The 17,276-nt window shown below is 44.8% G+C and overlaps 1 protein-coding gene across 2 annotated transcripts in view; it reads left to right on the forward strand.

The window, feature by feature from the left end:
* The first annotated feature begins 353 nt into the window (after positions 1–353).
* Pdlim1 (PDZ and LIM domain 1) overlaps positions 354–17,276 on the forward strand; it is a 45,576-nt gene continuing 28,653 nt past the window's right edge. Inside the window, exon 1 of one of the 2 annotated variants that reach the window (XM_052186387.1) lies at positions 354–575. In XM_052186387.1, the coding sequence (XP_052042347.1) occupies positions 480–575 (96 nt within the window). In that variant the 5' untranslated portion in view covers positions 354–479. Of the gene's footprint in view, positions 576–14,474; positions 14,605–17,276 lie in introns of those variants that run through there. The other variant, XM_052186395.1, reaches the window with a different exon arrangement.

Raw genomic sequence — 17,276 nt, forward strand, 5'->3', positions numbered from 1 at the left:
TTGAAAGCACCTCTTAAACGTCTCTGCGGTTTCCTAAAGGGTAAACGGCTCTGACCTCGCTCAATCCATTTTGAATTTTTGCAAAGTACGCCGCGTGGGTTTGTAGGGTCCACTGTAGGTGGGGACAAGGTTTTAGGTCTCACCTAGCTTTCTTGCCAGCTGGGAGCAGCAGGAAGGCTGTGGGAAGGACCGGAGGAGATGGGGAGGAGATCAAGGCTGTTGGGCGGAGTCGAAGAGCCTAACTCCCCGACCAGAGTCTGGCCAGGTCCTGCGGGCCCGCTGGGAGTGAAGGCGCGGGCCGGGCGGAGCTGCAGCAACAGGGCCGGGGCGGGTCTGTCCCCGCCCTCGCTCGCGACCCCGCCCGTCCCAGGATCTCCCAACTCGCGCCGCGCGCTCTTTCTCAGACAGCTGCTCCGGGAGCCTCGCGCGCTGTGCTGTTCTGTGCCTTGCCCGTCTGTCCCCTCCGATTGTGCCTAGCGATGACCACCCAGCAGATTGTTCTCCAGGGCCCGGGACCCTGGGGTTTCCGCCTCGTGGGCGGCAAGGACTTCGAACAACCTCTAGCCATTTCCCGGGTAAGAGCGTCTTGGGACGCGCGTGGGAACCGGGTGGTTTTGTAGGTGGCGGCGCACTGCGTCCGGAGGGAGGTAGGAGTGGCTGGAGCTCCGAGGGGATCGCGGTGGGGCGCATCCAGGTGCGCTAGGCGCTGAGCGCTCTGTGCCTTCTGCCACCCCTTCCCAACCGCCACACTCCGGGGCAAGCGGGCTCGGTGCGCGCTGAGTCAAGGCCAAAGACAGTTTTCTTTCTGCGCCCCGGAAGCTTGGCGCGGCGCGGCAAGCAGACAAGCTTTGTGCCTGGGCGCGGGGACCTGGGGCTCTGCAGACCCTAGGCGCCGGGAGTTAGCATGGCTTGCTCTTCACAGTGAAAGTGTTGAGGAGAGCTGATCGGAAGCAATAGAAAGTCCTGGAAGGTGAATGGTAGTACAGAAGAGTTCCCTGGAAGGTGAATAGGATTCGTTCAGCTAACAACTGAAACAACACTTTAACACTCTTCAGATTTGACCCATGCCTGGCTCTCGGCTCCGTAATGCCTTTCACAGGAAACACTGGAGTTGGGAAATAACCCCAGATAAACCTGTAGTCTCGCCCTGCTTAAAGTGGTTAGATCACCTTTCTGCCCTCCGGGTTATCCGCGATAAGACCATTTCCTACTGGGGAAGAGTACCAACGGTGTGCGGCGGTGATGATTGAAAACTTCTTAGCTGGGTCTCCTCTCTGGGAGGGCCCGTGGCTCAATCGCAGACTGCGAGACCTGTGACCCATAACTGAAATGCAGCCCCATGTTAGACTCAGGCTCAGTATTTGTAGGTCCGCACTTTGATATGGCCATGTGATCTGGACCAAACACAAGGAATATGTTCCACTGAGAGTCAACATTTTTAGATTTTTTTTTAGCCCCTTCAGATGGAAGGTGTGTGTGTGTGTGTATGTGTGTAATGTCGAATGCTGGGGCTGGGGTGTTTGTTACTAAATATCTTTTAATTAGGGAGAGAGAAAAACCTCAGCGATGCCTGCCTGGCCTAGAGGGACCACATTCCATTCTCTGGCACATTTGTCTGCTGAAGCTGACCTTAAACTTGCTCCCCCAGCCTTGTAAAGGGGTCTTTTTTTTTTCTTGGAGGGGTTCTGGGTTGGAAATGGAAGAGAAAGATCCAGGTGTGTCCTTTTGACTTATGACATGCCTCCAACAGCTGAAAAATTTAGGTGAGAGTTGTGGAAGCGTCCAGCCTCCTCTTGGTTTTTCTGCCAACCACAGTGCCCAGGGCTCAGGCTTTCTTACAGGTGTGCCTGGCCTAGGAAGGGGCTCTTTGGTCAGAGCAGGCAGCCCAGTTTTAAGACTGGGTCTTCCACTCGCCCATCTTGTCTGCCAGAGATTTCTTTGTTATTGGAGATGTGAGCTGTTTTCCCAGCCTCCCGCCAAACCTTCCAAGCACGGGAACTATGCTTTCGTCAATATGGGCCCCTTACCCTAAGCCTGGCCTAGGACTGCACCCGACTGTGCCTGCCTAGTGTATCCTGGCGGGCAGACTACAAATGCTTGCCCATGGAGGGCACTGCCTCTGCACATTTAGAGTAAGTTACCTCACGGTCCAGTTGTTCTCCGTCTTTGTGTCTATAATTAACCTGTCAACCTTCTCCACTTCTGAGAAACTTTCTTTTTAAGCAGGGGAGGATGGATTGGCAGTCTGTTGAAAGGATAGTCATGGCTTGTCATTTTGGCTCCTTCTAACAAGTCTTAATGCCAGCTGGGAGCATAGCTCAGTGGTGCACTCGGCACGGTGTAGAGATGAAGATGGTAGGGAGTGGAAAACACACTGCTTTGTATCTTTCTGACTTAATTAATCAATTAATTTTACTCTTTTCTTTCTTTCTTTCTTTCTTTCTTTCTTTCTTTCTTCTTCTTCTTCTTCTTCTTCTTCTTCTTCTTCTTCTTCTTCTTCTTCTTCTTCTTCTTCTTCTTCTTCTTCTTCTTCTTCTCTTTCTCTTTTAGATAGTCTCATGTATCTCAAAATGGCTTTTAATGCTGTATATAGCCAAGGCTGACTTTGAACTTCTGATCCTCCTGTCTCTCATCTCCTGAGGATTGGACCCAGACATCTTGTATGCTAGGCAAGCGGTCTACCAACTGAGCTACATCCCTAGCCCCTGACTAATGTATTTTTCTGTACTCCATACTCATGTTGAATGAACAGATATCTGTGCCTGTGCAAACCCCTCAGACCTGAGAGGATACAGCACTGGAGGGAAGCTAATCTTCATTGTGACTTTGGCAAGCGGTTTAATTGAAAAACTGAAAGTAACTCAAAGACACTGTGACTCACTATCCCTTGTGATACTGGCTATAATTTACCTTCACCTTATGACTTAGGGATGAGAAAGTGATTGTCGTAGAGAGACTGCAGCATGGGTGTCTAGGAGTTAGTGTTGTCTGGAGTCAAGTTCTTATCCAAGCTGTACCAAGGGCGAGCACCCAGTGCGTATATTTTTTTAATCACTGCAGCAGGGTAACAGCAGCCCTTGGCTACCAGTTGAAGAATGTAGAGTGCTCTGTAAACAGTGAATAATGGTGAGGTGTGAGCCTTGGTAAAGAGCTCTGCCCTCCTTTGGGCTGTTGTGTGTTCCATTTATCTTCCTGGACAGACACAGTTTGCTAGTATGTTTCTTTTGTGTAAGTAGACTTTCAGTCTCCACACCAAAGCAAGCCATAAAATTATGCAGGTAGAGGAGTGCCTCTTACTTAAATAACCATGTTTGCTTTCTCTTGCATGAATTATTCTGGTATTGGCTCCAGGCTTTTGTGAAAGTGATAAAGCAGAATAGGACGCCGTAGTTGTGTGTATTAGAGATACTTGGTTTTTTTTTTCTAGATGCATTTTCACTGATTATAAAATGAACACCTGTACAGTCACACCCTGATTCCAATATATAATGACGAGATATAGAAGCTTGGTGATGTAACCCTGTCCTGACACCCAGTAATTACTCCATGCTTTTACTGATAAAATAGCCATCCTAAACACTAGATACTCAATTTTGCCTTTTTAAAAACAGAGTTACATAGAGCATTTTATATGCATTACACATTGGCTTCTAGTTCTCCCTTGTGCTTTCGTCTATGTCACCGTGAGAAATTTAAGACTCATAGCCCACATTTCTAACTGCAAATGGATATAAAGTAGTTTTTTCCTATCTAGTATCTCATTACTAGTATCTCATTTTAAGGCTCCTCTTTTTGACTCCCTGCTGCTGCATCCACTTAATATGTTACTGCTTTCTGGAGCATTTTTTTTTTTTTTTTTTTTTGCAGCATGTGTGTGATTAAGTGTGTTAGTGTGTGTATGTGTATGTTTTGCCTCCTCTTGTATATGTGTGTTTGTGTTGTGTGTATTAGAGTGTGTGTGTTTTGCCTCCATTTGTTTGTGTGTGTGAGCGTATGTGTGTGTGTGTGTGTGTGTGTGTGTGAGAGAGAGAGAGAGAGAGAGAGAGAGAGAAAGTGTATGTGTTTTCCTTCCCCTTGTAAATTTCTTATTTCCTCTAGTAGCTTTCAAGGGAAACCTTCAGAGAATCCACACCCATGCTGAAATCGCTTGCTGCTCTGCTCTGTTGACTGTTTTTCTCTCAGGCAACTGACCAAAGACAGGAAGAGGTGGGGCCAAAGATAAGGGGGTGCTCTCTGTTGGAGCTGCCACTTATGTGCCCCTTGAGTCCTGGGGAACCCTTCGCTGAGAGCCTGTGGTTTTATATTAAGTGCTTGTGCCCTTTACCCAAGGACCCCAAGGAATGGTTACTCTGTGACCTGAAGGTCTTTTCTGATTTTCAAGGGGTTATTTCCAGATTCAAGTAGATATTCACATCGTGTCATAAAGGTTGGAAGAGCAGGGCTCATCAGTCAGGTTATAAAAGGGAAGACAAGTCTAAAACTGCCCGGTGTGTATTAAAGGCCCTGAGCTGCGTGCCTGCATTGTGTGCAGTAAATCACCTCAGAAGCCTTAGCCAATTCAGTTGATCAAGGCTGCAGGAGAGAGGCAGATGGGAATGGCCTGCGGTGGAAGCATGTGTCTCCCTCCCTCAGTCTCTAGTTAGGATACTGGGTTAATTTTCTTTTTAAAAATTAGTTCTGATTATTTCTTTAGTTTTAAGGTTTTATTTATTTATTTGTATACATCTGCGAATATGTCTGTGTGTACCATGTAAGTGGTGAAGGTCAGAAGGGGGTGTTGGACCCCCTGGAACTGGAGTTACAGGTTTTTGTGAGCTGGGTGCAGGGAACTCAACCCAAATCCTCTGAAAGAACAATAAGAGCTCCTCGCTAGTGAGCCAATGCTCCAGCTCCAAGCTGGTTAGTTTTAATGAAGAATGAAAAGGGACAATAGAGCTCAGATACTGCATCTGGGCGGCACCCTCCCTACTGGGAAAGTCACCCATTGTTTGCTGTGTGTGTGTGTGTGTGTGTGTGTGTGGTGAGTGGGAATGGGGCGAGTGGGTGGGGCCAGGCTGACTTCCAAGCTCCCCACTGTCCCCCAGGCCAGGCCATGCTATGCTGAAGTTCTGTGGCCGAGAGCGTGGCTGGCTGGTATCATTTACTTTGTGTAGACTGGGAAGTTGAAGTGCCCTCAGGTTGAGTAATTTGTTTTCATTTACATTAAAAAAAAAGTTGACTCAACTGCTTGTTAACTTGTAACCAAGTGATTACGGTTATAAATGCTCAAAAGCGCTTATCTTATAAAATTAATTTTTAAAGTATGGCTGTTTCTAATGGGTCTCAGGGGACAAACTGGGGAAGAAGCCAAAGCATGGGACCTGGTACTGTGGTCAGTGTAAGGATCCAAGCAGCACTCTTGTCCTAGGCAGCTTGGTAGGGGACCTTGTGACCCTGTGCAAATCGTGTTCCTCCTCTGTAAAGATAATAAGATGTAAATGGCTCAGTGGTTAACAGCATACTGCTCATTAAGAGTCCCCAGGTCAGGTGGCTCACAGTGGCTTCTAACTCCAGCTCCAGGAAAACACACTCTTCTGGCCTCTTCAGACACCAGCACACACACACACACACACCAGTGTGAATTTAGTGGGGAGGGTGGGATATAAATTTATAAAACAATGGTTAGCAAGTAACTCAGTTATATTTATATCTATCTGAATAACAGAGCCCAGCATGTGTGTGTGTGTGTATCAAAGATTCATATGAGAAATATTTATTTTATCTACTTGCACTAATCAGAATATTTAAAATGTATATGGTAGGTCTTTTTATATGAAAGACAGTGCTCTAAATATTTAATATCTTCTAGTAATCTTCACTAATACCTAGTAAGGTAGATACATTGGAGAGCTTCATTTTACAGATAAGGACACTGAGGCATGGAAATATGACTTGCCCGTGTCACACAGCATAGCTAGGCCAGCTAGCTCCCAGGGTCTGTACCCCAAAGTCAAATATTTTAATAACTTCTAATATGTTATGCTCTAAGCATTTGCTCACATCACCCTCTTCTGTACACTCTATAACCAATGGCCACATGGATACGGGACCAAGTGCACTGCCAGGAAGGCTGCCAGGTAGCTTTAGTCACTGTTCTGCTTCCTGACAAGCTACGGCAATGAATATGGTAGTGCCAACAGTGCTGTTCTGTGCAGAACTCCAGGAAAACCTAATGCTGCTCCAAGTATCAGTGTAAAAAGTAGGACCCTCCTGGGCTTCTTATCCCAGAACCCCTTGCACCTGTGAGGATTGGACCTGTTAGAGGTGCCTGTGTTGTTGCTAGCGAACTTTAGTTCAGAGCAACCTGGAAAGGAGTATGGCCTTTCCTTGATCCTTCAGAAAGCCTGAAGCCACAGCCTTACCTGGGAGAGATTTTTTAAGTTCTGAGGTCCTAAACCCTTGGGGTCTCTGAGAATGGAAGGGTAGAGGAGTTAAGGACTGGTACAGGTGCTAGTAGGGGATCTGGGGACAGTTATGGCAAGTGAACATGACCAGAAACACCTGTGTCAGTCAAGCCAAGTTCATAAATCAGTATATCTGTGTGGTGGTTGGAATAAGAATGGCTTCCCTAGGCTTATATATCTGAATGCTTAGTTACCAGGGAAAGGCGTTATTTGAGAAGGATTAGGAGGTGTGGCCTTTTTGGAAGAAGTGTGTCACTGGGGATAGTCTTGGAAGTTTCAAAACCCTGTGCAGGGCCAGGGTCTCTATCTCTTTCTGTCTCTGTCTCTCTGCTTTTTGGATCAGGCTGTAGTTCTCAGTATTGTTCTAGCACAACGCGTGCCACCATGCTAGACTAAACAAACCTCTGGAACTGTGAGCGAGCGCTCAGCCAGACACTGCCTTTGATAAGAGTTGCCTTAGTCATGGTGTTGCTGCGTGTCAGTTGGACTGTGACTAAGACAACCACAATAACCTGACACAAAAGACCTAGCGATCTCTGTGCAGCTCTAGTGCCTTTATGGTTGTTAGACTGTTTTTAGCTTCACAGGGAATAAAGTGGACAACTCATCCATCACAAGGTTTGTGGGGTACAGCATGCTCCTTCCATCACACCACTATAGGCACGGAAAACAACGCACACCGATCTTGTGAGAGGCCAGCTTCTGAATAGAGTTTCATTTTTATAGATGCTGTATTGAATTAAGTAACATATATAAGATAAGATAATAAGGGCACAGATATGACTCATGTAAGATAACGATGCCTGAATGTACATGGATTAAATTCGGATGATGCAGAGATCATTTATATTATTAAAAGTGTTATAAAAGTGCTCATACTTCTAAAGCTAAAATGCCTACCACAATCCTACAATTCTAGTTGGATACTTAAATAGAAATGCACGCATGTGAGCATCTAAGAGACATGCTTGAGAATGCCCTGTGGCAGATTATCCAATAGCCTCAAGTTAAAAAAAAAGATTTTTTGTTTTTTTTTTCTTTTAGATTTACTTATTTTATTTTGTATGCATGACAGTTTTGGCTACATGTACATATGTGCAACATGTGTGCGTCTGGTACCCATTGAGTCAGAAAGGGATGTTGAACTGAGCTCGGGTCCTGCTGCAAGAGCAGCAAGTGCTCGTAACTAGTGAGCTTCTCGCCTGTCCCAGTCGTCCTAATTTTTAAAATAATTCAGATGACTATTAACAACGATAACGTGTAAGCTGATTGAGTCACATGACCTAAAGCCCTGCAATAGGGCTGGCAAGATAAATCAGGCAAAGGTTCAAAGGTAACCTAAAGTCTTGGATGTCAGAACTGGGGCAAATCTTTGCTGAAAGGTGTGTGACGAATGAGATTTGAAAGCTCAGTTTCTTTATTGGTTGCTGTGTGTCCATTGGTAAGTCATTTTGGTGGGCTGGGGGAGAATCATTAGGCATTGTGGCTACCGTTTGTGTTCTTGTCTATGTGTGCGTTACACTTGATAAGTTTCCACGTGGTTGCCATAAAAGATTAAGAAACCAGGCATAGGGGCTCAGGAGGCTGAGGCAAGATTACTGCATGTTCAATAGTAAGACAGTATGTTTTATATATATCTTATTATATATTATATATATATATATATATTATTTATATATATGTAATATATGTGCGTTATATAGTAAGTTCCAGTTTAGCCCCAAGCTGTAAATATGAGGTCCTCTCTGAAGAAAAGCAAGGAGACAACCCCAGATCCATCAAAGCAAAAGGTCAAACGGACAAGCGCAGGAAGGCGAAGGCTTTCCCAGTGTACTTCACGGAGGCAAACACTGGTAGCATCTGGTTAAACCCCCTCCCTCCCCCCCAGCCTGCTTTTCATGTAAGTTACATTTTCAGAGTTAATTAGTACCTCATGGTGGATTATGTAGACTTCATTGTTCTGTATTTTCCATCAAATGAAGAATTAAAGGCAGCTTGGTATCCTGAGGAAATGTATTTTCTGGTTCAAACCCTGGTCTTGTCCACTTCTTATGTGTATGTCAGGGGCTGGTCAGCCCCTGGAAACTCACCAGCTGTTTACCAGCTGTTTTTGAAGTGGGAATAATAGTATTTACCTCCAAAGGTTATGGCAAGGGTAGAGCTTCACACGCTGGATAACCCGTAGTAGGCATCAGGATAGGACATATTGTTAAAGTAGCTTTTCTTTCTTTCTTTCTTTCTTTCTTTCTTTCTTTCTTTCTTTCTTTCTTTCTTTCTTTCTTTCTTTCTTTCTTTCTTTCTTTCTTTCTTTCTTTCTTTCTTCCTTCCTTCCTTCCTTCCTTCCTTCCTTCCTTCCTTCCTTCCTTCCTTTCTTTCTTTTTTCTTTCTGAGTGCTCTCTGTCTGCATGTACACTTGTATGCCAGAAGAGGACATCTGATCACATTATAGATGGTTGTAAGCCAACCATGTGGATGCTGGGAATTGAACTCAGGACCTCTGGAACAGCTGAGCTGACTCTCCAGTCCTCTGTTAAAGAAGCTTTAATAGTAGCTACTAATTTTTTTTAAGTAATTAAAGTGTTTTTCCTTTCAAAATTATTTTATGTATAGGGGTGTTTTTCCTATATGTATGTGCACCGTGTGTGTGTCTGGTGCTCCTGAATCTGCTGGAACTGGAGAGACAATGAATGTAATCTGCTCTGTGGATGCTCGAAATCTAACCTTGGTCCTCTAGAAGGACAGCCAGTCCTGTTAGCTACTGAGCCATCTCTTCAGTCCCAAAGACTTATTTTAGTTTTACTGTGTGTGTGTGTGTTTGTGTTTGTTTGTGAGTGTGTGTGTTTGTGTGTGTATGGTTGAGGGCAGGTACCCAGAGTCCAGGAGGAGGTGTCAGATCCTCATGTAGTTAAAAGTCACAGGCAGTTGTGAGCTGTCTAACATGCTGCCAACCGTATTCTGGTCTTCTGTAAAAGTATCTACTATTAATCCAGGAGCCATCTCTCCAGCCCTGATACTATTTAAACCTGTTAACCATTTAAGGACACCCTTCCAGCAACCCAATGAGATTGACACCATTGTCAATTTCATTTGATCAGTGAAGGAACAGAAATGGCCAGAATAGTTTGCAAACGTGAATGTTAGGGTTTTGGTTGTGGGCAGCGGTTAGGGCTGCTTTAAAGCATGCATCGTTGTCATAGGCTTTTTGTTTGTTTGTTTGGATTTTTTGATTTGTTTTTTTTTTTTTTTTTTTTTTGAGACAGGGTTTCTCTGTGTAGCCCTGTCTGTCCTGGAACTCACTCTGTTGACCAGGCTGGCCTCGAACTCAGAGATCCGCCTGCCTCTGCCTCCCAGAGTGCTAGTGTCATAGGCTTTTGAATGCTAGAGAATTAATGGCTTACTGAGGAATTGGGGTGTTTTTTTTTTTTTTTTTTTTTTTTTTTTTTTTTTTACCACCAGCTCTTTTACCTGCCTGTCTCTGGAATGGCGACAGCTCAGACCAAGAAAGCAGCGAGTCTCTGTGAACTGACAACTTCATTTTGCACTGTGCATGAAGGGAAGCTGGCGTGGGCACAGCTCATCCACACACTCCCAGTTCGACTGCCTGGAGAGAGTGGTTATGGACGAACTGAGAACATTCTGAAGTAGTATTGTTTCAGGCCAACCTAAGTGTGGTCGTGCAGGGTTTACGGGGCTTTGATGTGGTTTGGGGGCGGGTGTGTGTGTGTGTGTGTGGTGGTTCTGAATGGAAGCCTGGACCCACAAACTGCAAACCAAGAGAGCCTGGGAGAGAGCTCACATTCTGCATTTAAATGTGGCCGGCAGGTTGCTTCCGGGTTGCCCCACCTCCACTTCTGACTGTCACATTTATACCTAAAAACCCTGCATAGATCAAGAGACTATGCTTAAGGGGCTATTTGCCATTGCAACAGAACTTGGATTTCATGTTTTGCTAGTCCGGGGATGGACGCCTCATTATTTAGGCTTCCGTTGTCACTTTGTTCTGCCTGGATTTAAGGCAATTTACAACACCAGAAACACACATTTGTGATATTTAAAACACAAAGACATACTTAAGATTTAATGAACTCTTTGGAACATAGCAGCGGAAACAGCAGTGTTCCAGGAACTTTAAATCAGTTGGTTTCTGTAATTGTACAGAGTTTAGCTCTGAGTTTTCTGGCCAGGGCAAAAATGGGAACCATGTTGAGTGAGTGAGTTAGCCATCTGGGCTGACAGGTCTTTTACAATACTTGACTTTAGGTCCTTCACATTGATAGGGTCTCTCTCTCTCTCTCTCTCTCTCTCTCTCTCTCTCTCTCTCTCTCTCTCCTCCCCTTTCCTCTCCTCTTCTCTTCCCTTCCTCTCTCTTTCCTTTACTCCCTCTCTTCCTTCCCTCCTCTTCCCTCCCTCCTTCCTTCCTTTCTGTTCTTCTTACTTTGTTAAAGTGGGGTGGGGGGGTGAGGCTATTTTAACTGAAGCCTCTTCAAAGGGCCTTCTATGTGCAAGAGTAGAGCTCTTCAGGTTGTTTGTAGAGTTACTGGGCTTTTAGGTTTAAGTATTTATTTATTGTCTGTCTACTAATTTCACTTAATACAGAGAGAAAGTATTGGGGAAAAAACCCCAGTGAATATCCCCCCTTGAAGCTTCCAAATCCAGTGAGGCTTTGCTAGGGAACTTAAAAAGCAGAGAGAGGGGGCTGAAGGTGTAGCCCAGGGGTAAGAATGTACTCTTAACATGCCAGAGGCCCTGGGTTTGATTTACAGGACAAAAGAAAGTGAAAATGAATAAATGTATGAATGTTTCTGGATCCTTCCGTGTAGATTTGCGATGACATGAGGCTCTGTGTATATTTTCCCTCCTCTCTTCAGGGCATCTGGTAGCTAAGAGGTTGTAAGTCAGTACCATATCCTTGCAAATAAAGTTCTGGGCTTGTGAGCCCTGGGTGGATTTCTGGGCCCAGGTTTAGAAGCCAGCTCCGAGGGGTAAGGTGAGTGAGTGGTGGTCTGTAACACTGAGGAAATGGACCTGCAGGCCTCGCCAAAGAGAAAGAGAGCCTTTGTTTTGTTTTGTTTTGCTTTTTCCTTCAAAGGGGAGAGATATTTAGCCATCGAACATGTAATAGAACTGACAAAGGCTAGCTGAAACTCCCACATCAAAACAGAGCAACAATTAATTTACTATCCAGTTGGGAACACTTATTTTTCTTTTGTCTCTTATTACAAGGTTTTCCTTAGTAGGACAGGCTGACCTTGAATTCTTTGTAGATCCCAGAATGGCCTTCAATGTGGATTTGTTGTCAAGAGTGTAAGTGTGCACCATTACTCCAGGCTGGTTGGAACACTGGAGAGCAAAATGAGAAAGTTGAGAGGAAATAGGTTACTGACCTGGGCACACAAAAGTGTTTGGTAATCCTAGCTGTGAAATAGTTCTTTTCTTTGGTACTGGGGATTGAACCCAGGGCTCTATCACCATGAAGTTCCTTCTTATCATAAAGTGCTTTAATGTGCAATTGCTTTGCTTTTTTTTTTTTTTTTTTTTTTGAGACAGGATTTCTCTGTATAGCCCTGGCTGTCCTGGAGCTCACTCTGTAGACCAGGCTGGTCTTGAACTCAGAAATCCGCCTGCCTCTGCCTCTCAGAGTGCTGGGATTATAGGCATGTGCTACTACCGCCTGGCTGTATTGCTTTTGAACTGATCCTTTAGTCCCAAACTCATTTATATGTGGGACCCAGGAGGCAACATAGATGGGGCTGACTAGAGGGTGAAGTTGTAAGATGGATCACACTGTCCGAGTGATGACAACTGGCAGTTGATACTGGGTGTCTGTCTTAGAGGCAGGAGAGTGTGTGGTGGGGTTTGTGGCTAAGTGGGTAGTATATTTCTCATTTAGCCAGATGGCATCTCCTTAGTTGGTACTGATTGTTGCCATATGGAAATCTAAGCCCAGAACTGCCAGATTTTTCATAAGCTTAGAGTCTATGGGTTTATATGAAATTTATCAGTATCTGATTTAAATGAAAACGAATACAAAGCAACTTTGATTGCGATTCAGATTCATCACTTGGCTCAGCTGTTAATTTCAAATGCTGAAAGAAGAACACATCGTTCAGCTGCTAGTAGAACTTGGATTTTAATTAGGACCCTCAAAAGATCCATTAAGGAGGTGGTTCTCAACCTTTCTAATGCTATGGCCCCTTTAACGCATGTTGTGGTGACCCCAATCATAAAATGATTTCATTGCTACTTCATAACCGCATTTTTGCCACTCTTACGGATTGTAACGTAAATAGTTGATATGCAGTGTATCTGATATATGAACCCTGTGAAAGGGTTGTGCAACCCCCAAAGGGGTCAAGACCCACATGTTGAGAACCATTACACTAAGGGCATGGCTGGGCTAGGGGCTGATTGGGTAACCCCTGGAATAAGTTCAGTTTGAACTGTCATTTGAAACTGTGCCAGCTACTTTTATACCTGACACAAGCTGAAGTCATCTGAGAGGAGGGAACCTCAATTAAGGAAATTCCTCTATAAGATCTGGCTGTTGGCAAGCCTATAGGATATTTTCTTAATTATTGACTGGAGGAGGGACTAGTTCATGGTGGGTGGGGCCACCCCTGGCCTGGAGGTTCTCCGTTCTGTAAGAAAGCAGGTTGAGCAAATCATGAAGAGCAAGCCAGTAAGCAGCATCCTTCCGTGGCCTCTGCATCATCTTCTGCATCCAGGTTCCTGCTCTGTTCGAGTTCCTGTCCTGACTTCCTTCAGTGATAAGACTACAGTGTGGAAGTGTAATCCAAATAAACTCTTTCCTCCCCAACTTGCTTTTTTGGTCCTAGTGTTTCGTCACAGTAATCCTGACTAAATCACAAAGTGTCTGTCTGGTGAGGTCATCTGAACCTCAACATGGCTAATGGTCTCTAGTTGCCTCTTTGCAGGAACTGGACAGTGAATACTGTGAGGACATTATTATTCATTGTTATTTTTAGATAAAGATATAGGGTTCTCACAGCCTGTTCTGTATTTCCAGTGTCATTTCCCTTTCCCCTTCTTTGTGCCCTGGGTTTCATCTTGTCCACATACTGAGTATGAGACTTAACCTGCTCTATCCTGCCTTCTTGCATGCATGTATGTGTGTGTGGATGTGGGGTGTACGTACATAGATATGCAAGTACAAGGACAGAGGAAGACATCATGTATTCTTTTGAGGCAGGGTCTCTCCCTGAACTTGGAACTTATCCTTTTCTATCCTAGGACAGCTAGCTTGCACCAGACATCTTCCTGCTTCCACACTCCCTCTCCTCCCTACAGTGCAGGGGTTTCAGGTTTGTGGGAAGACCTCGTCAGTCTTGTTACACAGGTGCTGGCATCCAAATTCACAACTTGATGCTTGTTCTGTAAGAAGCCGTAACTACTGAACCATCATCTCTCCAGCCCCCTCTGTTAGCCTTTGGTTGTATTATAGCTTCTAGCACAACATTTATCATGCGCCCGTCTCTCTCCAGGGACTGCGAGCTCCCAGGTGGCAGGCTCAGCCCTTTTCATAGCACATGGCTCCTGGAATTCACAATTCTTTAGTTCTGAGCGCTTGCTTTATTTCGAGCCATTTCGGCAACCCTCCCAGCAGCCTTCTGATGTCAGGGCTGCTATCTTTATCTGTCTTGAAGAGTGAGGCACACAGAGGTGCTAAATCCCATGTAAGGACACCAAGTCCTGGCCCCCTGCCTCTAAAAGTCACAACTTAACCAACAAGCTACTAATCTTTCACAATATGCATGGAGATGTGTGCAGAGTGAGTGAGTGAGTGCGGAGTGAGTGCGCCAGTGAATGTGAGAGTGAAGGGAAGCCCCTGGGGGGGAGGGGGCGGGAGGAAGTGTGCCAGTGTTATGGAGGTGGGGCTTAGCTCTTACTGGTGGTTGGTGTCAGGCAGCTGGCTGTGTGAATGCGCTTCATTGGAGAATGAGGAAGCGCTGCATCACAGTTCTGTTTTGCACCACCCTGAAGTGAAAGTTAAAAATCTTAGCAGAGTGGGGCCCCCAGGCTACCCCCTCCCGACTCTGGCACATCAAGTCTCTGCAGGATTAGACCCATCCTCTCCTACTGAGGCCAGACAAGGCAGCTCTCTACTACATGTGTGCTGGGGGCCTCGTCCAGTCCAGCCCGTGTATGCTCTTTGGTTGGAGTGGGGATGGAAGGAGGGGCTCTGGGACAGGGGGTAAGGAGGGGGGCAGTGTTCAAGATGTAAGTAAAAAAACAAAAAGAGCTGACGCTGGGTGGGAGCAGGGACTCTAATAGGGTCTGAAAGTGCCTTATGATCATAGAGTATAGAGACAGTGTGCTGGTGGTGGCGGCCTTCAGGTAAGGCGTGGCCATCTGGGCATGGGGTTGAGCCCAAGGATGAATTCAACTTACTCAAGACTGTTACAAATTTTTTAATATACATTGTTGTACCTAAGCCACGCTACTTTATAGCAACAGTTGTATGGTCTGGTTGCATGATCTCTGGGGTTGGGGGTGCTGACTGAGGGAATTTTGGGGATGTCTACTTAACATGTCTGGTTTTTTGAAGGAAAGTATCAGATTAGGGTTTGTGTGTGTGTGTGTGTGTGTGTGTGTGTGTGTGTGTGTTTTAAGCTGACTCTATCATGAGCTGATTCTGATGGAATTTGATGGCTGCTAAGAAATGAGGATAGACAGTGATGTAGCAGGATCCTGGAGCCTGCCTTGGCTTGCTCCTCACCAGCTGAGTCACCTTGAGCAAGTGGCTTAACCCTTGTTTCTCCATTTCCTCATCTTCAATGATGCAAATAACATCGCCTGTGGCATCAGGAGAGGATCCAAAGCCAACTTTTACTAACCACTTAAATTGACCTTGAGCTACAATAGGCCCCATTAATAGTGGCCACTGTTAGAATTGAGGTTTCATTGTGGTCCACAATTCTGGACAGAAACTCGCCAGCAGTGAGATCCAGGTCTCCAGTAGCCCTTTTCAATTTTGTCTTATGATTGGCATGTTTGATAATGGGTGGGGCTCTGGGCCCCAGCTCAGTGCAGAGTAGTGGAACTGTTGTTTCATGCCTGGGAGGCACCTGGCCAACAGGGCTTTGTGGCACTCCCGTTCTTTATTTAGAAAGAAGGACATGGCAGATGTGCCTCTTTAAGTTCCGGGTTTCTTTTCAGCAGACTTACTTAGAGTCTCTGCCTTGGTATTACACTGAAGCAAGAAAGGGTAGAATTTCTTATGAGAGGTTCTATGTTAAAACTAGGCGTAAGCTGTTAGCTGTGTGACTGTGAACTGCTCTTGGCTTTTCTCTAGTTCTATCTCTAAAACGTCTAATAGATGCTTGCTTATCTAACCTGTGTGAGCAGTGTGTTGTGAGCACTCTAATATGTTGTAGAATAAGCCCTGTGAAGGTAAGTTCTGTGATTCATTCCATCTGTCCTCCCTATTCCCACATCCGCTTGTCATTTTGGAGACAGGGTCTCATGTAACCTAAGTTGGCCTCAAACACATTGTGTAGCTGTAACCTAAGTTGGCCTCAAACACATTGTGTAGCCGTAACCTAAGTTGGCCTCAAACACATTGTGTAGCCAAGGATAACTTTGAATTTCTGCTCTTCTTGCCTCCACCTTCCAAAATGCTATCATGTCCAGCTCATGATATCTGGAAATCAATCCTAGGGCTTTGTACATTCAAGGCAAATCTTTTGGGCTATATTCACAGCCCCAATCTTATAGAAAAAAGATAACTCATAATAGAATGTTAGCCCATCGGAGTCTGATCTCTTTTCATATAGTTTTTAAAACTCTCCTTTGGCTAAAAAAAAAAAAAAAAAAAAAAAAAAAGGAAATCAGATTGAAGGATAGGTTGCTAGGTCCAAATTACTCAGGTGTGGGGCTCCTAAGACTGGTTTTAGCTTGTCTGGGGCCTGTTGGGATATTCTCTGCAGAAATGCCACTCCCACCAAATGAACCAAATGCTGGAAATTCCAGACTTCTTAGCAACTGAACATAAAACATAAAACATAAAAAGAAACTTCGAAGTCTAGGATCGTCATTTTTTAAGGGAAACAGTTACTTGATTTAAAAAAAAAAAACATTGTTGATTATTTTGAAATACTCATTTTAAAAAATAAAGTATGCGTGTGCCCATGTGGGTACAGAGAAAGTCAGATACCTGCTCCGTCACCCCCCCCCTATCCTTCTGAGACAGGCCCTTCCTCTTTACATTTTTTAAATTTAAAATAAGTTTATTTTTATTTTATTGCGACCATGGTTTCCCTTCTCTCTCCCAGACTCCTCTCCCCACCTCTCCATCACTTAACTCCATTTTCTCTCTCTTTCTCTCTCTCTTTCATAAATACAAACAGGTGAATAAAAAGACAAACAAGGGTAAAAGAACATGAACAAACAGATAAACGAAAGGATCTAAGAATGATCAGGAGAAATGCCTACACACACATACCCATAAAAACTCACAATTGGAAACCATAATAGACAAGCAAAAGACCAATAAGGTTAAAAAAAAGTCCAAACAAAGCAATATGAGTCTAAAAAAGAGGAGTTTCCAAAAATTCCCTTGAGTTCATTTTGAGTTGTCTAACTACTGCTGGCCACAGGGTCTGCCCTTAAGTGTGATTTGTATACCCAGTGACTCCCTTGGAGAAACGATTTGTTTCTTTGCGATCAGTTGTTAATTGGAGAGGGATGGGTGCTTGCATCTTGCCTATCTCAGCAGTTGGACCCAGTCTAGTTTGGACCTGTGCAGGCCCTGTGCGTCAACCCTGTGTGTCTGGAAGACATTATTTCCCTGATATCCACCTCCCTTGGTCGCTT

This window comes from Apodemus sylvaticus, chromosome 1, assembly GCF_947179515.1.
Source record: "Apodemus sylvaticus chromosome 1, mApoSyl1.1, whole genome shotgun sequence".
NCBI classification, from domain to species: domain Eukaryota; kingdom Metazoa; phylum Chordata; class Mammalia; order Rodentia; family Muridae; genus Apodemus; species Apodemus sylvaticus.